The sequence below is a fragment of the Oncorhynchus mykiss genome, chromosome 18, assembly GCF_057628025.1.
Source record: "Oncorhynchus mykiss isolate SJ-2025 chromosome 18, ASM5762802v1, whole genome shotgun sequence".
NCBI lineage: Eukaryota > Metazoa > Chordata > Actinopteri > Salmoniformes > Salmonidae > Oncorhynchus > Oncorhynchus mykiss.
The window spans coordinates 28,556,336-28,576,738 of NC_143039.1; the positions used below are offsets into that span (position 1 = coordinate 28,556,336).

At 43.8% G+C, this 20,403-nt stretch overlaps 2 protein-coding genes across 7 annotated transcripts in view; both read right to left on the reverse strand.

Moving 5' to 3' along the window:
* LOC110495804 (sodium-driven chloride bicarbonate exchanger) overlaps positions 1-13,852 on the reverse strand; it is a 46,770-nt gene extending 32,918 nt beyond the window's left edge. For 4 of the 6 annotated variants that reach the window (XM_021571242.3, XM_036952253.2, XM_090208083.1 and 1 more), the window contains exons 1-2: positions 13,402-13,852; positions 11,551-11,598 (exon numbers count right to left, since the gene is read on the reverse strand). In XM_021571242.3, coding sequence (XP_021426917.3) covers positions 11,551-11,598; positions 13,402-13,449 — 96 coding nt within the window. In that variant the 5' untranslated portion in view covers positions 13,450-13,852. Of the gene's footprint in view, positions 1-9,977; positions 10,453-11,550; positions 11,599-13,401 lie in introns of those variants that run through there. The other 2 variants (XM_036952254.2, XM_090208085.1) reach the window with 2 other exon arrangements.
* A 3,893-nt stretch (positions 13,853-17,745) lies between these two features.
* Positions 17,746-20,336, reverse strand: LOC110495806 (T-box brain protein 1-like). Its single transcript, XM_090208090.1, has 4 exons — positions 20,219-20,336; positions 19,753-19,905; positions 19,545-19,606; positions 17,746-18,951 (listed from the first exon to the last, which is right to left on the reverse strand). Exons 1-4 carry the CDS (start codon positions 20,324-20,326, stop codon positions 18,342-18,344), a joined length of 933 nt encoding a protein of 310 aa, XP_090064216.1. The 5' UTR covers positions 20,327-20,336; the 3' UTR covers positions 17,746-18,341.
* Positions 20,337-20,403: the final 67 nt, after the last annotated feature.

Consider the following 20,403-nt stretch of genomic DNA (forward strand, 5'->3'; position numbering starts at 1 on the left):
TCTGTCTCCTAGAGATGAACGTACTTTGGGGAGAAAAGTGCAAATCAATCCCAGAACAACAGCAAAGGACCTTGTGAAGATGCTGGAGGAAACAGGTACAGAAGTATCTATATCCACAGTAAAATTAGTCCTATATCGACATAACCTGTAAGGCTGCTAAGCAAGGAAGAAGCCACTGCTCCAAAACCGCCATAAAAAAAGCCAGATTACGGTTTTCAACTGCACATGGGGACAAAGATCTTACTTTTTGGAGAAATGTCCTCTGGTCTGATGAAACAAAAAAAAAACTTTAGCCATAATGACCATTGTTATGTTTGGAGGAAAAAGGGGGAGGTTTGCAAGCCGAAGAACACCATCCCAATCGTGAAGTACGGGGGTGGCAGCATCATGTTGTGAGGGTGCTTTGCTGCAGGAGGGACTGGTGCACTTCACAAAATAGATGGCATCCTGAGAAAGGAAAATTATGTGGATATATTGAAGCAACATCTCAAGACATCAGTTAAAGCTTGGTCGCAAACGGCTCTTCCAAATGAACAATGACCCCAAGCATACTTCCAAAGTTGTGTCAAAATGGCTTAAGGACAACAAAATCAAGGTATTTGAGTGGCCATCACAAAGCCCTGACCTCAGTCCTATAGATCATTTGTGGGCAGACCTGAAGAAGTGTGTGCAAGCAAGGAGGCCTACAAACTTGACTCAGTTACACCAACTCTGTCAGGAAGGATGGGACAAAATTCACCCAACTTATTGTGGGAAGCTTGTGGAAGGCTACCTGAAACGTTTGACAATTTAAAGGCAACGCTACCAAATACTAATTGAGTGTATGTAAACTTCTGACCCACTGGGAATGTGATGAAGGAAATAAAAGCTGAAATAAATCATTCTCTCTACTATTATTCCAACATTTCACATTCTTAAAATAAAGTGGTGATCCTAACTGACCAGAGACAGGGAATTTTTACTAGGATTAAATGTCAGGAACTGTGAAAAACTGAGTTTAAATGTATTTGGCTAAGGTGTATCTAAACTTCCGACTTCAACTGTAAGACACCAGAGTCTATTAACATAACACAATTATACCACAGAAGTCAAATGTGAAGCAGTTTAGGTGCATTATAATTGGACCAAAATGATCTCTGTCCCAAATGATTGTTTAGTTTGGCTATATGTGTTGTTGTCCTGCTGTTACACGGCTCTGTCTGTTTACAGCCTGCTAAGCTCCAGGCAGAGGTTGTTAAGGTTGAAGCCCCCCTGGCCTTGACCCTGACCCTGACCCTGGATTTAACCCACAGCAACCCCGGCCTTGTCCCTGTCCCTGGCTTTACCCCACAGCTGGAACCACCCTTACCCTGTCCCCTGGCTTTAACCCACAGCTGGAACCACCCTTACCCTGGCCCTGTCCCCTGGCTTTAACCCACAGCTGGAACCACCCTTACCCTGGCCCTGTCCCTGGCTTTAACCCACAGCTGGAACCACCCTTACCCTGTCCCTGTCCCCTGGCTTTAACCCACAGCTGGAACCACTCTTACCCTGGCCCTGTCCCTGGCTTTAACCCACAGCTGGAACCACCCTTACCCTGTCCCTGTCCCCTGGCTTTAACCCACAGCTGGAACCACCCTTACCCTGGCCCTGTCCCCTGGCTTTAACCCACAGCTGGAACCACCCTTACCCTGTCCCTGTCCCCTGGCTTTAACCCACAGCTGGGAGTAACCTTGTGCCTAGACTAGCTCTTCCCCACAGCTGGAAGTAACCCTGTGCCTAGACTGGCTCTACCCCACAGCTGGAAGTAACCCTGTGCCTAGACTGGCTCTACCCCACAGCTGGAAGTAACCCTGTGCCTAGACTGGCTCTACCCCACAGCTGGAAGTAACCCTGGCCATGACTCTGGCCCTGGACTCTACCCCCCAGTTCCCACAGGTAAGAAACCAGAGCTTATTAACATAACTCAATTATACTACAGAAATGATATATGAAGCATCTTTGCAGTTCAGATCAATCTGGACAGTATTACAAATGATTGTGTATGATGATTCTGCATTCCATTTAGAATGCTGGTCAAAAGCAGTGCACTATACAGGGAATAATATTCCATTACATACGCATCCCGTGACTGGATGACTGTGGCTACAGACCAATCAAAGATGGTCCTACAGTCCTAGATGCTGAAGAAGATTAGGCTAGCCCAGGCCAGGTTTCTGAAGAAGATTAGGCTAGCCCAGGCCAGGTTGCTGAAGAAGATTAGGCTAGCCCAGGCCAGGTTTCTGAAGAAGATTAGGCTAGCCCAGGCCAGGTTGCTGAAGAAGATTAGGCTAGCCCAGGCCAGGTTTCTGAAGAAGATTAGGCTAGCCCAGGCCAGGTTGCTGAAGAAGATTAGGCTAGCCCAGGCCAGGTTGCTGAAGAAGATTAGGCTAGCCCAGGCCAGGATGCTGAAGAAGATTAGGCTAGCCCAGGCCAGGATGCTGAAGAAGATTAGGCTAGCCCAGGCCAGGATGCTGAAGAAGATTAGGCTAGCCCAGGCCAGGTTTCTGAAGAGGATTAGGCTAGCCCAGGCCAGGATGCTGAAGAAGATTAGGCTAGCCCAGGCCAGGTTTCTGAAGAAGATTAGGCTAGCCCAGGCCAGGATGCTGAAGAAGATTAGGCTAGCCCAGGCCAGGATGCTGAAGAAGATTAGGCTAGCCCAGGCCAGGATGCTGAAGAAGATTAGGCTAGCCCAGGCCAGGTTGCTGAAGAGAGGAGGCACCCACACATGCACGCCCATGTGACTGAGCCTAGAGGATCATGGGAACGTTCTGGACAGATGGTGGGGGGGTTGGGTGGGTTGTGGCCGTGTGGGCTTAGAGATCACATTAGACCGTCTCATATGTGGAGGGTGATTTCTCAGATGAAGGAATGATCAATAGAAAGTATACAAACGTGTTCAGGGCTGGTTTGTTTGTAAATGTGATATTGGATGTCAATTCATTTACGTCAAGGAATGGTCCACTGACCCATCATGTGGGCAGTGTCAGTGTGCTCACTGATTATCTGAGAAGTTGGACACAGGCAAAGCTGTTTCCACATACACAGCTGAAACAGTCTGACTGAGATCTCTAGTATAGAGGCTGTGGGAAGAAGTATTAAAAGAGGAATGAAAGACAGACAGACAGACAGACGTCCTAATCAGCCATGTTATAATCAGAGTCCCTTTGATATATACCCATTCTATTTCTCAGGCAGCATGGCTGTCATAGCAGAGAGTGGAGCGCAATGAGAAATGTGAAGGGTGACCGGGGGCAGACCCTGCTGCTGCTGCTATCCCCAGGAGGACCCATGGCCCCCTGGGAAATCCCCTCGTTCTCAGTGACATCATAATGAAATCCCCCACCTCCTGCTCCCTGGCTCTTAGCCCGTTAGAAAATGTACCTATGAGAATGTCTGGGTCTGATCAAATACTTTTCATCCTCTTCAGGGTTGAGTGCCAATTCAATTTCAATTCAGTGAATTTAGGAGATGAATCTCGGTTCAATTCATAAGTAGAAGTGTCATTCGTGATACTAATTTTATTAATGAATCAAATTTCAATTATCTTGCTGGTCTGAGGGAGTTGGAATGGAAAGGACTCTGAGCCCACAACACATCTTTTTTTCTTTTTACCCCTTTTTTCTCCCCAATTTCGTGGTATCCAATAGTTACGAGGACGAGGAAGTTGACATCATGTAGGGGGAAGGGGAAGCTGCTGACAGTCTTGTCTCATCGCTGCAACTCCCGTACGGACTCGGGAGAGGCAAAGGTCGAGAGCCATGCATCCTCCGAAACACAACCTAACCAAGCATCTTGACACAATGCCCATCCAACCCGGAAAGCCAGCCGCACCAATGTGTCGGCGGAAACACCATACACCTGGCGAACTGGTCGCGTGCACTGCGCCCAGCCCGCCACAGGAGTCGCTAGTGCGGGATGAGACAAGGATAGAAGGATATCCCTGCCGGCCAAACCCTCCCTAACCCGGACGACTCTGGGCCAATTGTGCGTCGTCCCATGGGTCTCCCGGTCGCGGCTGGCTGCGACAGAGCCTGGACTCGAACCCAGAATCTCTGGTGGTACAGCTAGCGCTGCGCCACCCGGGAGGCTCACAACACAATCTTAACAGAGACTTTGCTCATGACCTCATGTTGAAGTCTCGTTAGATCAACACGTTGAGAAAATAGGTCAATAAATCCTTCTAGAACGCCAACTGTCTTTCTCTGTGCCGGGACCACTATAGGAGGACAGAGTGGTGCTCCGTGTCTTCTGTTCAGTTTGACAAATGAGACCGCATCTCCGGCCTGCAGCAGGTTTCTGTCTCTATCTCTTAATAGCGTGATGTTGGGGACGGGATCTCCTGCAGGCTGCAGAACACTGATGAAAGAGCGGCAGAGAGAGCTTCCCGCCACAGATTTCATCTCCCCACAAATGCTAACCTTTTGCCATAGGTGTGTAAATCCCAGGATCTAACCCTGGATGAGATATACACAGCACTGATTAAATCAGCTCCTATCATGCTCTCTGCCTGGTGACGACATCAGAGCAGCCAGCGTGGGGTGGGAGTTGCTCTCCATGCCCGGATGTGCGCGCGCACACACACACACACACACACACACACACACACACACACACACATATAAATGCACAGAGAAATTAGCATGCTAACAAACACATATCCAGGCCTAGTTCTGCAGGCAGTTGGTCAGCTTGATAGGAATGAGCAGAGCAACACATGTAGGGGGAAGCTGCTGTAGCTCTGGACTGAAAACCAAAGGAGGACGAGGAAGTTGACATCATGTAGGGGGAAGGGGAAGCTGCTGTAGCTCTGGACTGAAAACCAAAGGAGGACGAGGAAGTTGACATCATGTAGGGGGAAGGGGAAGCTGCTGTAGCTCTGGATTGAAAACCAAAGGAGGATGAGGAAGTTGACATCATGTAGGGGGAAGGGGAAGCTGCTATAGCTCTGGATTGAAAACCAAAGGAGGATGAAGAGGTTGACATCATGTAGGGGGAAGGGGAAGCTGCTGTAGCTCTGGATTGAAAACCAAAGGAGGATGAGGAAGTTGACATCATGTAGGGGGAAGGGGAAGCTGCTGTAGCCCTGGACTGAAAACCAAAGGAGGATGAAGAGGTTGACATCATGTAGGGGGAAGGGGAAGCTGCTGTAGCTCTGGATTGAAAACCAAAGGAGGATGAGGAAGTTGACATCATGTAGGGGGAAGGGGAAGCTGCTGTAGCCCTGGACTGAAAACCAAAGGAGGATGAAGAGGTTGACATCTATCTGATTTCCACGTTTGGCGAGTTCAGGGTTGACCTTGGAAAGATGCCTGCCATTGGCTTCTCTCCCTCCTCTCTGTTTACTAGACACCAAGGCTCACTCTCCTGTACTCTATGAACTCCACATAGATGTATTAGAAATGGCATGTAGCTGAATTTTCTGCATTTCCCATCAGCAATTATCCATGATTTATTATGTGTCATTTGACTATTTACTGAAAGCGCAGTCTTATTCTTATCCTAAAGCGTCTCTCGGAGACAGACAGAGATAGAGGAGAAAGACGCACAGTTGTTTGGTATTCAGTTCAGGGCTACAGCAGCCTCCCCCATCTCGCGGCAGGGTAGCCTAGTGGTTAGAGCGTTGGGCTAGTAACCAAAAGGTTGCAAGTTCGAATCCCCGAGCTGACAAGGTACAAACCTGTCATTCTGCCCCTGAACAAGGCAGTTAACTGTTCCTAGGCCGTCATTGAAAATAAGAATTAGTTCTTAACTGACTTGCCTAGTTAAATAAAGGTAAAATAAATGTTAAAAAATAAACACGTGTTGCTCACTGATGCACCCTGCTCCTTCCTGTCAAGCTGACTAACTGTATGTACCATCTGTGCAGTACAGGGCCATTTGGAACACAGCCTTGAAAATAGAGCCCAGAACAGGGACAAGGAAGAGCTTCATCAAACTATTTAATTGAACTTTACAACAGTCCCCCTTTAATCTGGACTTAATCCGATACGCTTATATTTGCTGATACAGATTTGGCGGTAGAGGTGGGATGGGAGGGGTATCGGTTGTCTATTTAGTAAGTAAGCTTTGTCCGAGCCAGAATGGCCCATAGCGCAGGAGGCTATCTCCTGTTTCTGTAGCGTGAGGCAGATTGATGCACAAGTACTCCCGCTGGACAGGGCGCTAGTCTATTGCAGGGCCTATGTGACAATAAAACATCTCATCTAAACAACCCTGTAAACAGGTTTCCTGCGTTGAATCCAAAAACATCAAGGACACACGTTCTTTATGAAGTGAAAAGGTACAAAAGTGAATATGAACACAATGTTTGTCTGTCAAATCGTACTTTTTGACGCTTTTTTTTCCGTGACAGTGACGAAGCAACAAAAAAACAAGAATCAGGCCGAAAGCCTCCGAAACCAAAATCCCTCTACGGATTACAAACAGCAGGTGGCCCGGAATAGAATTACAGTTTCACAGGTGGCGCTTTCATTCCCCCAGCCAGCTAGCCTATCAATACAATACACCACTGACCCAAATCAGCCCCCAACCCTGGGACACGACAACTGACCCAGAGTAACCTAGTAGTCTGTATCCCCACCAGCCACCACTCATTCTGATGAGTTCTGACATCAATGGACTATTATGGAGTGGGTGTGACTGTGACCTTAGGAGTCAGTCAGTGTTTCCTGAGACCTGAGAGAGGTCAGACCACCAGGAAGCTAATTGACTTAGATAAGGGATGTGACTAGATGGAGTACAGCTACCAACGAAAGTTACTTTTTGTAGCAGGTTAGGAGAGCATTTTAGCTAACCTTAACCATTTTCCTAACCTAATTCAGTCCAGATTTGGATAGTCCAGATTTTCTATCTGTAGAGCATCATACTACCAACAAACTATCTGTTGATAAGCAACTGCTTGCTTAGGTTATGGTTAGGTTTAGAATAAGGGTTAGGCTAATGGTTAGAGTAAGGGTTAAGTTTAGGGTTAGGATAAGGGTTAAGGTTAGGGTAATTCTCTTAACCTGCTGCATAAATTCTAATCTGCTATGAAAAAGTCACTTCGTAGCTACAGTATATACCATCTAATCAAACCTCTAAGCTGTACTAACTGATACTGGTAACAAGGACGAGCCACGAAGGAGCACTGGAGGCTTGGAGGTGATGACAAATGAGGCAATATACACGGGTCCTACGTTTCATAAGCTGAAGATTTCTCCTTTGCCAAGATAATACATCCACCTGACAGGTGTGGCATATCAAGAAGCTGATTAAACAGCATGATCATTACACAGGTGCATCTTGTGCTGGGGACAATAAAAGGCCACTCTAAAATGTACAGTTTTGTCACACAACAGCACAAATGTCTCAAGTTTGGAGGGAGCGTGCAACTGGCATGCTGACTGCAGGAATGTCCACCGGAGCTTTTGCCAGAGAATTGAATTTTAATTTCTCTACCATAAGCTGACTCTAATGTCGTTTTAGAGAATTTAGCAGTACGTCCAACCGGCCTCACAACCGCAGACCAGGACCTCCACATTCGGCTTCTTCACCTGCGGGATCGTCTGAGGAGGGGTGGAGAGGGGGGAGAAATAATCCTGATTGGCCACTCATGGCTGCACCCCTGCCCAGTCACGTGAAACCTATAGATTAGTGCCTTATGAATATATTTCCTTATATGAACTATAACTCAGTAAAAATATTGAAATTGTTGCATTTTGCGTTTATATTTTTAGTCAGTATAGAACCTGAGTGAGCACACACACACACACACACACACACACACACGGTGTGTGTAACGATAGCACCTGCGTTCCCCTCACATGTTAGGTCAGTACGAACCGTAGCAACCTCTTAATGTCCAATTTTGTGATAACGACATGCTCTCATCAAACAGACAGATGGTCGGGTGGCTTTCAACAAAGAGCATGGCGTGTAGAGGTCTCTCAACTAAGCGACTGATGTGTTCTGAAATAAACTGCACCCAACACTTTCAGTTCCCTTAAAAACGACTTCCTTTCTCGTCTTTAACTCTCACACACACTGCTGTGCGTCATTCCTTCCTTCGAGAACCACTCTAGGACCTTGCCTGAGATCTCCTTTTCCCTTGAGCATTTATATTCTAATTACCGTATTCAAGGAGATGATGATTTTCAGCACAGGAAATACATTTTTTTTTGTTTTGTTTTGAGTTCGAAGAGGAACTGGTTTGATAATGCACTAAATGTAACCAGTTGAATCAGAAGTGTTAAATGCAGGGCTGGAACAAAAGCCTGCTAGCACACAGTCTGCAACCCCAGGGCCAGGGTTGCACATCCCGGTTGTGAACAAAGTCTTTGTTTAAAATGTAAACCACCTACAAATCATAATGACATCCTGGGACTTCAGGTCGACCTCCGGCAGAGAGAACAATATGATTGGCTGCTGCACTAGAGGAGGTGGTCTGCTGATGTTATCTTTCAGGGGGAGGAAGTATTATGGAACTCATTAAGAAACAATAAACACAGAGGATGTCTCCTAATGTTGACCAAAAGGTGTGCCTGGGTTATGTACCCATATCCTTGCCAGTAAAAATCACAGACCTATCTGTTCACACGGGTGTAGGGTGAAGTTGCCCCTCGATGCTGACCTGAGGTCAGCTATGCTTTTTCCCCCCACTAATGGTTAAGGTTAGGATTGGGGGAGGGGACGCTGATCCTAAATCTGTACCTAGGGGAAACTTCACCCCGGAGCTTTCACACGAGCCGTTTCCAAGAAGCCGGGTGGGTTAGAATACAGCTTTCCAGGACACACACACCAGCCTTGTGACCCAATTTCCACATTCCTCATGTGTCTCTCAGGGAGTTCTGTGACGCACGGAACCTGCAGAGATGATCAACATTTACCTTCATAGGATATCTAGGCCATGAGGTATACATTAAAGAACATCTCTACTTATTATTTTGACCAACAACACCTATGTGAATCTGAAGCATATATAGCATGTGACTTTTCACAAAGCCTCATCTACTGGATAGAGGATTACTGACTGTAGATCAGTCTAATGTGGATGAGAGTACTGTACATGTGTTTCAAGCCGAGGGGATTCTATATAGCTACCGCTAGTGGATTAGCATGGGCGGAACCCCTTACACCAGAGCCATCTGATTGGATAAGGGCAGACGTCGTCACAGGTCTGATCCCTACAGATGGCCGTGGTTACCGTGGCAATGGCAGTGTGCTCAGCATCAGCATCACAGCAGAGCTTCTCGAAGCCATACCTCTCTATCACAGGCTTTCCTATTCACTTAGTGACATCAAGACAGTTTAATCCAAAACCTAAAAGACATCAACAAACAGCAATGCTTCTGAAGTAGCCATAAACGGACAAAGACAAACACAAACAGTTTAGGTCAGTTTAGGTCATTTGCTTCTCTCAAAGATCAATCGGGTTAATGACAGTGGGTATAATCTCTAGCTCGATCTCCCACCACTCGCAAAATGAGAGTGCTCAAGACCCATCTGTCAGTAGCTCCTCGGGACCTTTTCCTGTGCCAGGAGATCTGCAGCACAGCTAGCCTCTACTGCAGAACAACAGCAGTGATCAGGCATCGCATTAACCAACACTAGAATACTGAACTGAAGGCCATTCACTCTGCCCTGTTGTGACTTCAATGTTAATCTGCCAAAGCGTTCAGTAAAATGGCCCGTTTGCGATCCATCAATAATGTTGTATATTGATTCTGTCCAATGTCACTGTCGAGGAATCATGACGTGAATGTGTGCATGATAAGTCTGCAGTGGTATACTTTCATAACCCCAAATATGAGCTAAAACGCCAATCAGGATATATTCTTACATGAACACAAACAATGTTGTGACGCAACAACTAACAGTTTAGGCTACCTCAACATCATCAGCATTTCCATCCCATTCTTTGTGCCACCCCCTATGTGCCAACCTCCCTCAGGTGGCACAGGCTAAACCCAGAGGCGTACCTGGCAGTTAAATCCATTGGAGTTGGGGTCCAAGCTCCCCGATAACATGGCGCATCAGTGTGGGCAAGGATGCCCAAGATTTCTTCTTGGTTTTACAGTGGTCGAGAGACCGCAAGATGGAAGCTCAGAATCCAAGCCCCGGACAGAACCGGTGTTTGTCGGCTAAAGGTATTGGCGGTAAGGTCGAGCCAGGCTCTTCTCACCGGTTCCTCTTCCCCATGCCAGCCAGCCTCATCCTGACAGCAACTTCGCAACACAAACAAGCGCTCAGACTGCCCAGCTCTGATCCAGACGGGCTCCGATGTTTTCTGACAAGCATCCATCCACCAATCCCCTGTGAGATTAGCGAGCTGCTGACATCACCGATGCTGGGCTGTGTGGTGTTGTGGCCCTCTTATCTAAGAGAGGCTTGTAGCTAAGTCACGGTAAGCAAAACACACACACACACAGACCCTTCTTCTGTGGGGTTCGAACTGAAAAGCCCTAGGACTTCTCACCGCTGCACCTGCCACATCTGATCCAACCCACCTCCACAGGGACATGGTATGAGGCGTTTCTACTCTGCAGTCATCCTGCGTGTGTGTGTGTGTGTGTGTGTGTGTGTGTGTGTGTCTCCTGCCTATGACACTACTGTACTCTGTCTGTGCTGCATGGTCAGCGGAACACTGTGGCAGAAACATGCTGTAATGGAAATGGATCCAGCGCTTCAAGCGTTTCTTCTGCTACACTACCTAATGACATACATTACCAGTGGCAGTAGTACTGGATCAATAACAATTTAGGCACGGATGATAAATAGGATTGTTGGGGAAACTATCAGAAACGTGACGAAAAAGCACTAGCATCTCTCTTAGCTGTATCTTCTCTCCCCCCCTCTCTCTCTTCCTCCCCCCCTCTCTCTTCATCTAGCTCCCTCTATCCGCTATAATTAAACATCCAAGGGCGCACAGCCGGTCTAGGCACTTATCTCGCTACAGTGGGGCTGGCTCTGCACAGTCGGATCACCCAGTCAGACAGAGATGCCCCACTATTTCCAGGAACATTTTGTCCAAGAGAACAGGGCTACCTCTGTCTGCTATACCGACCCTGCTCTACAGACCTCCCCCGTCTGTCCACACTGGATCCACTCCAGCCAGAAGACCAGCCAGGCTCACTGGGTCTAGGATTAGGGCTCAACATTCCGTCCCATCTTTACTACATCACACACTCTCCATCTCCTGTCTCCAGCTCTAACTCCCAACACCCTTGCCTCTGCCCAATATATGCCAGCATATATATTTCTGATGTGGAATCAGTGCGCTTGACTCAGGTTTCCCGTTGATGTCAATGACCGATTTCTGTGAAGGTCTTGGTTGGGGAGCTCTTATCTCAACTCTGACTCAGGTCTTTGGAAGCTTGCCAGATGGATGTTCCGTGACGTTCATAACCAAGACGGTTTTAAATGGATACCTGCACATTTGCTGCATGAAGTGGCTTGTCTGTAGTGGAACTCAAAAGGACTCATGTATCACTGAACAAAAGTAGTAGGATGTATCCTGCATGCTTGGCTTGGTATGAAAGCAGAAGTACTCACCACATTCTTGTCTCCTTGAGGTATCTGAGGGCTCTGGGGGCCTGGTTCCTGTAAATAACAAGGTCAAAGTACAACATCAATCCACAGGAGATTGTTTCCATGCATAATCCAGTCTTGCTTAGTTACGCATCTTCACACTGGAAGTCATTGAGTGCTATGCAATCACTGCCGGTCCCCAGGTTTCTAATACAAGTTTACATGACATTTTTTGTTTGTCATACAGTGAGGATTTCCACAGAACACTCACTCCTACTATCACCTCACGTATCCACACAACGACTCTTAGCAACTATGGCAACGCATTGGGATTCAGGAAACACGCTACAGCTAGGCAGCCAAGAGTTATGATGACAGGGCACTGCACTCTGCATTAAGTCAGTGAACAAAAGCGTCCCATGTCATAGTCAACCTGCGGTCAATCTACAGCACTGGTTAAGTAGGCTCACACAGACGCCTGCTTTATCAATGTAATTAATCAATGTTTTTTAATTGTATTTATCAATGTTGTTTTTCTTTTTATAATGACCTATTCATAAAAAGTGAAACAATGTTTTCAACGGCGTTTGAACAAAAGTCCTATTTCTCCTCTCCCTGGCTTTGAGGCGGCCCTTCCTCAACACGCGAATCACCGGAATGCTAAACAGGACCTGACCGCTGGAACAGGCACAGTCTTTGGACACCACTGAGTGTCGTCACCCGTTTAATAACACATGGTCTCTGTCCAACATGCAGAAGCATGTATAGGTTACGGTTCATCAATCTGGTCTATGGCCGAGGATTGACCATAGAAAGAGTGTGTCCTACAGGGTGAGAGAGAGAAAACCTCTGGTTCTTATTGACGAGTGGCGTCTGTCCGTGGCTTACCTTAGTAATACACCTATAGATCCTAATGGGTCCAATCAGATATCAGATGAGCCCGATGTCCACTGCCTAGTAGTAAACTACCATAAAGGCAAGGGGCCGTGAACTTACAGCTGTCCTTAATTATAGGAGCTGGCTCTGTCCAAAAACTCTTAAATGGCTTATTTTATTTGCATCATAACCAGTGATTGACAGGCAGACTGAATAGGACTTCACCATAGTTCTTCTACCTATGAAGACTTTGGTGATCAGCGGTGATTTTAGGTTGCGTCTGCCTCGAGGTCCTGATGAACGTTCACGAGATGACAGACATTCCCAAATCAGCTCCACCATAAGGTTATCCAACAAGGGACCAATTGAACTGGAACCACAGACACATCAACTGCAGACTCAACAAAGACATGGGCCTACATCATCCTTTATCAAAGAAACAAAATGTGTCAGCTGTGGCATTAGAGGATAAATTAGTGGATGTAAAGAAAATGAGGCATTTGTAATAGGTAAATAAAGACGGCCGTATCTTTCTAAATCAGGTTAATTACCGTATTCTATAGGTACTTGATGTTGTAGCAGACTAAGCAACAAAAATTCTGAACATTTTATTAGCCCAATTTGATGACAATATTAATGTAGGTCTATTGGTCCAGCACAACAAACAAACAAAAAGATCCAGGATGGTCCAGACTAAAAAAATCGTCACAAACATTACGATGTCTCGATATTTGGGATAAAACCGTTGTCTTGGCAAACCGGTCTATAAAACTAGGTAATAACCTACTTACCTGTATTAGGCCTACTACAGTTTTGTCATTTTTAGAATGTAATAACATACAAAGACTATGATTTATTTCAAATGTATTGCACACACAGGCTGGTCTATGGTGGTGTGTTCAATCCCCACATCGACATTCTCAATCAACGATATGAAATCCATTTTTCAGTGAAAACACAATGGTTGCCTATTGTAGGTTGCCTATGGGACATCCTTACCAAGGGTAGTAGCGGCTCCATTTGTGCTCCTTGGTCCGTTATGTCCATATTTTCCTTGCCTCGCTTTCTCTGTAGACTTGATATGCTCCTTTTGTCTTCTTATGTCTAGTGTTGCCGGGCTAAATCAGGGTGAACCCTTATGTAAACTGGGTTTATTTTCTCAAATTAAGATAAGCATCCTCCTCTTCCAGTCCTACATCATTTAGGCATGGGGTAGCGATTTCCCATTCACTCGCTCAAGCTTGGAGAGTGCAATTTGCGCTACATGACGAGGTGGAGCACACGTGAGGCAATGAAGCGCAGCACGATATAGATTGCGTCTACCGTGGCGCGCGTTGCTCCAAGTTTGCACACATTCTTAAAAATGATACAAAGAATATTGGTTTAGGACGGGTTGCACTCAATAGAACAGGATATGAACGCACGACACCGGAGAAGCTCAGAATAAAACAGAATTGGGCTCTAGTAGCTATCTTGACATATATTTATGTTCATTTGGGACAATATGTAATTAGGTATTAGGCAGGCTACCAAGGACACAACAAAAAACACGTAGGCTACTATATTTTAATGTTGCCTATTTCGGTTCTGTTCCCGATGTGCTTAACAAAGGATCCCATGATTGCTGCCTGACCCATGAAATTAGCCTATAAAGCAATTAATTTGCTCTATTGCAATCCACGAGAGAAAATTGGGACCGTAAAATACATGCAGATAACCATGAACCATTTATATCATGGCCCACATGTGTGCGCAGTGAGATGGGATATACAGCACATTGATTCATTCACCCATTTATGAAGTCGTTGACTGAAATCCTTTGGAAAAAACGTTACATTGGTGCCACCTGGTGTTCAATGGGATCTGTCAAATCAAACTGAAATATTTGATTAATAAATTGGCGTAATTTTCAATAGTCAGCTCATTTCTCTCAAAATTCAATGATCAACATTAATCAAGCAGGAATATATTACAAATATAAAACAAATATCAACAGATTTTTTTTTTTATCTTCAATCACATCGAGATATTAGATTGAAATGAATGCCCATTAAAACCAATGAATAGCCGTTTCAGGTCAATTCTATGGTACAACTCAAGATAAAGTTGTTAATCGACTGATTGATAGAATGTATTGGGTAGTTAAACGCAGTAGGCTGCTCCAGATGGCGACAACATCACATACATAAAAAATAATCGAGGATAAAAAAAACACTATAAAACCCGATGGCTTATTTCCATTGTGGTCCTCATTTTTCAGCAAGGTGACAGGTGGGAAAGACCAACACTTCACACGCACTCAATGCAATTAAAAACAACAAATGCAATTTACAGCAATCCATTTACAACAACAACATCTACAGTACAGAGGTGGCCGTTTAAGAGTCACCTCGTGGGAGAATACCCCTAATCGAACCGCCATGGTATTTCTAAAAATATTTTCTGGTTTGTTTGGGACACCTTGAAGCTATTCTCTGATGAGTTTTCAGGTAGCTTGGTAAACTGTTCCACAGAACCGCAGCAGACTACACACATTCGTATTTTCCCCTTGGAGAGCTTAAGTCTGCAGGGAACCAAGTTCGTAAGAGCTCCTTCTGGTGAAGTACTAATGTGTCATTTATACAGCTGAAAGAATTACCCAGACTACTTTAATGTCCCCAAGAAGCAATTCCATTTTGCAGCAGGCATAGTTAATATGACAAGATCACATATTGAAATGTGTGAAACATCAGAGAAAAAAAAGCAACGGATATTTACAGAACCTTTACAAAAAGTCAGCAGGATAGTGCAAAGGTCTTAAAATGTCGAGGAAGGCTGGGCCTGTATTTGCAGGTCAAAGTGCTTAAAGCGCATATTGGTCCAACCCTAGATATTTGGAGGCAGAGTTATGGACAATTTTGTTGGTAAACCCCATTTTAATCTGAGTGACTCCTGTTTCCACCTTGAGCCATTCCAGTGCTTCAAAGTGAGAGGGTTGAAAGTGTGTACGAGCTGGAACCTTCAGATCTAATCTAAGTTTATGAGGTCTGATGCTTATGCCTGATACCCTGGGTGGGTGGGGGGGGGGGGGGGGACTGCTGTGCCAAGAGGCACACGCATAACCACGATGAAATTGCACTGCACTGTTGTTCTATGCAACAATCGAGATTTCCTGATTCAAATGCGTGTGCGCACTCATTCATTTAAATTCTAGATAACAGACAGTAAAGGGGAAACGAATACATTTTTGACATGGATACATTCTAGAATGTCAACAAAAAGTGTATGAAAAGGCCCTTTGAAGGGCAGGATCAAGTCCATATATTGTCTCCTTCCAGCACTATAAACTGCTCTTGGTCCAGCCCCAGAGGAACCGAAATGAGTATATGATAAGTATTTATACATTTACATAATTTAGCAGAAGCTCTAATCCAGAGCGATTTACAGTAGTGAGTACATACATTTTCGTACTGGTCCCCCATGGGAATCGAACCCACAACTCTGCCGTTGCATGCGTCATGCTCTTCCAACTAAGCCACAATGTGTATATGAAGATGTCTGAACAACTTAAGCCATGACCTGGTAAGAAATCCAAAGTTAGGATATGCAATTGAAGATGATTACCAAAAAAAAGTTTGTTATTTGTATAGGCAATTAAACAGTATAAGTGTAGCCTAAACCAGTCAAGTTTTGATTCACACCTGACATCTTCACAACAGGTTGAGCAGTGAATGGTAGACCGATGTTTCCAATGGGCCTCTCCAGCGGCTTTGCTTCAGGAAGTCAGTCAGAAGGCTGGTCTTGGGGAAGGGCTGCTCTAGTAGCAATGGGCAATAGCAAATCTTTATAGATCCCCTTTAGCTTTTTTTGGAGGCTGGTTTGACAGCAAACCATTACATTTTTGGATACTCACCCCTTTTTGATTAGGCTAAAAAGCAATTGAATGCTCAGTGTTTCTGTTGCTCATTCATTTAAAAATAAAAAAATCATTCTTGGGGGTGTGGTTCGATGTGGCCGTTCATGATGTTTGTCCCCCATGGGTCACCATAGGAATAAACTCAATACTTTTTCAAAATAGTGAGAATACATATTTTTTTAAATCTGTAATTAATTTGGACGTTTTTGCAGGTTTTAGTCGGTCAGTTGTGTGTTTGGTGCAGTATTTCTCAAGTAAAAAAATGCCTGACGTGTTGTCACTGATGGTCTGTCAGGATTGATGGTCTGTTTAGTTTCTACCGTTGTGACTAGATTGAGTAGGTCTACTACAGCTCCATCTAATGGACAGTGTCTGGGGAAAACAGTTGTTTAGGCTTAACTACAATGCTACAGTTGTCAACCTCTCTTTTCCTAACCTTAACCTCATTCTCCTAGCCTGTTATGTTAATTCTAACCTGCCACGTTACCTGCTATGTAAACAGTCCCTGGTTTGGGATTGGGCCACGACTACTTTCTGTTAATCTCTCATAGAAAGACTACTGGAAAAACAACTCGTAAACTTCCAGTTTGGCCGAGTTTCCCACTTGGAAATGATCATAAACAACCAATAGGAAGCTCTATGCATATAATGTACGTTATATTTAAATATGTAAACACAACTGAACAAATTGCGCAAGATTTTTGTTCTGGGCTAACCGATATTAATTTTTATTAAATACCTCAATGACGGTTAAAGTAACTAAAGTCCAGTGAAAATGTCACTTTTAAAGGTTTTTGTTAGCTCATACTCAAATAATGTTGTTGACTCGTCCTATACTCGCATTTGACGCCAAAGCATACATTTGAGAAAAAAAAAACATTTTAAAAATGCTTACAATTTCCGCATATAATGTAAAGTCAGGTTGGCTCATTGGTGGAGTTGGCCAATCAGCGGTTGACTTGTCATAAAAAAATTTAATGACCTGTATACACCCCCACTAATATGCCCCCACCATTGTGTTATTGGGGTATGCCCACACCATTCAAACACCGAAAAGCTTATTTTCAACATATTTAATTATTATCTTTTGAAATAAAAAGTATTTCACTCATATTGTCAATTATAGGTCATATTTCATAGAAATCTGGAAACACTGGACAGTTACTTTAACACTAAAATATTTTATTTTTAAAGAAGACTTCAAGAGTCGCCGAATAAATGAGTTATTTGACAAATGTAAAATACATATGTTGAATCAGCTATGTGAGTACAACAATACACACATTAAACATTATCAAGGATTATAAAACAAGTTATTATTTATATCCATTGTGGTCCTCATGAATATCTTTCATCTGGAGTTTGCTCCATTGTTTACGCATCTGCAAGCAAAGCAGCAACCGCAGTAATAAACCTTCATACCAGGTATAAGAGAAAAGGAATTGCAATTTATCCATCTGCTTTTAATCGAATTTATATTTTTAGATAATGACTTAGTGTACATCCTATCAAAGACTACAACAAATTCCCTCTTGACCTTCTTGCGTTGGGTATTGATTTATGAATATGTCCTTTGTGTTTTGAAGCATTGGACTACTTACTTTAAGTACAGTTGTTATAGCTCAGAACCTTGTTTTTTTTTTTTTTTGCACAAGTAAAATACATTGTGGATCCTATATAGCCTACTAAAGCCAGCACAATAAAACATAATGCCAATGAAACTCAATGCAGGCTAAGACATGAACACTTTCCAAAAATGTATTCAACAAATCAAAAATCAATCAAATCAGTCAAATTAGAAAACAGGATTCAATGAAAACATCTAGAGTAGGACTACAGCTAATGTTAAATATATACATTATTATAGCTTAAATAGACTATTTTGTCGCTAACATTTTAATACTTCAGTCGTATCCACAGCCCACTGTAGGCTAATCCAAAAATGCAGTCTAATGAAAAAAACGAATGAACGATGTCCAGGTGGGTATTTAGACAGTTCTCGTTGATGCCAATAACCTAGGACGGGATATCTCTTCAATTCAGTTTATGTCTCTATCCAACTAGACTCTGAGATATCTTGTGGTTTTGCGTCTTCAGAGACACCCGTTGGTAAACTCTCCTTTGAAAGTGAGAGGACCTCGTCAAAGTTCGCAGTACCAATAGCGTGTCCATTAGTCCAGCAGGACAGAGCCGGGCTAGACGCACCGCAATACTGGGGTGAGGTACGCGCAAAATCCGTCGGTTCTGCGTAATAAGCAAGGGCTCTACCCGAACTGTCAGTTGCGGACAACTGTAGGGCCTTTCCAGCTGCTGCATATGACAGCAAAGTGGCCGTGTTTCCAGTCGCGTCATTTGTGCGGGAGGCATAGTCCAGTCTGTTGTTTGTCGGTGTCACAAACCATCTCGGGGATGCCGCCATCGTGTCCTCCTCGCTGGTTTGCGGTGACAGCATGCTGTTAGTTAAGGGAAGGTTATAGTCTAGTCCAGACGTAGCTCCTGCGCTAGGGCGGAAACAGGACTTGGCATAAGTGCTGACGAATTGGTGCTGAAGGAAAGAATTAGCAAGAGCATATCTGGCACCGGGCACAAACTGAGCGTAGGTCGAGTCACTCGGTGATGGCGTCAACCGGTCACTATCGTAGCCTGTGTAGATTCTAGACATATCCAAAACAATCAATTAGGAAATTGAAAAATAATACAAATGAGAAAGACCTCAAATAAAACGTTTCCACAAGTATGAAGTAACAATGGCATGCAATTATAAATCACATTTAAAAAGAACTCCAGAGGTCTTACACCATTAAACCTAATTAATCTCCAATAGTTTCTTACATTCGATGTAAAAAAAAAACTACCTATTTGAAGAGAATATTGGCAAAAAAAATCGAACTTGTCTGTCCACGGGAATTCTGACAAGTAACCTCATAACATTTCCAATGGAACAAAAACATGCGTGTATCCAAATCCGTAATGCTTTTTCATGATCGTTTACATCAGAATGTAGTCCTTACCTTAAAGCTGGTGTTGAATAAATAATTTTTAAAAAACTATGGTTATCTTAGGAGTGACAGTATCGTCACCAATAAAATGGGGAAAAGTCGTGCGTAAAGCAGGGTTATCTCGAAACAAACCCCATTAAATGTGTTCATATTTGAGTTAGAGATCCGAATAATTCCAATAGAATAATGTTTAAATATGTAAGGCTATTAAAAAATAACATGGGCTAGGCCAATCTATTTTTACTTACTTGTCATAATTGTCCCGAAAACCTTTTGCGAAAGGATTGTGGTCTATTTTCAGCTGTGTTATCTGAAAGAGGAAAATAACATTAAAAAGGCCTAGCCTACTGTAAATTTGTGAACCACTTTTACTTTCACTTTTTTTTTTTTATGTAAAATGTTGCCTAGCCCCAATTAAGAAAATAAATCAATATTTGAAGGAACGAATTTCCTTACGTCTGTGTTCTGGTATGCTGTGACTGCAACGAATTGCGTCTCGGGGAACGTAAATGATTGTCTGGGTTGACTGGCGTTCTCGGCCCCATCCTCGTGCACCTCGACCACATTAAGACAGGGTTGGTACCTATGGAGGGACTGAACGACAACCATCTGAACAGAGGACATGAAAAACAGTTGTTAATTGGGGCATCTGTGATCATCTCTAGAGACAAAGAACAACTTGAAGATAATTTTTTTTCACTAAATACAAAAAAATGTATGAGAATAAATTCTGAATTGTTTCATACAATATGGTTGATAAATGCATAAAACATCATTTTGTAAATAAAATCTCTCAATGCAACGTCTCCAGACTTGAATATAGCATATTTTCAAGACCTCTTTCACCTTATATATATATATATATATATATGTGTGTGTGTATTTGGGACTGTACGAAATTAGGACCACATTAAAAACTTACCTGCCCTGCACTTTCCAATGCCCCTTTATTATTTGCCAACTTCAGTTTTCCAAAAGAAATTTCTTGACGCATCCAGTGCGCGCCGGTGTTCGGAGAGTCTGGATGCATGTAGGCCTTGTTCCCTATAAATTAATTATTGAAGACATTACTCACTTTTGTTGCCAGAAAACCTCACTTGGAGAGAA

Excerpts from the sequence above, each read along its gene's own strand:
- LOC110495806 (XM_090208090.1), bottom strand. The coding sequence starts at position 20,326 with ATGCATCCAGACTCTCCGAACACCGGCGCGCACTGGATGCGTCAAGAA. Across the intron at positions 19,906-20,218 it reads CATTGGAAAGTGCAGGGCAG|ATGGTTGTCGTTCAGTCCCT; the intron begins GTAAGTTTTTAA and ends TCCTCTGTTCAG. Across the intron at positions 19,607-19,752 it reads CAGCATACCAGAACACAGAC|ATAACACAGCTGAAAATAGA; the intron begins GTAAGGAAATTC and ends TTCCTCTTTCAG.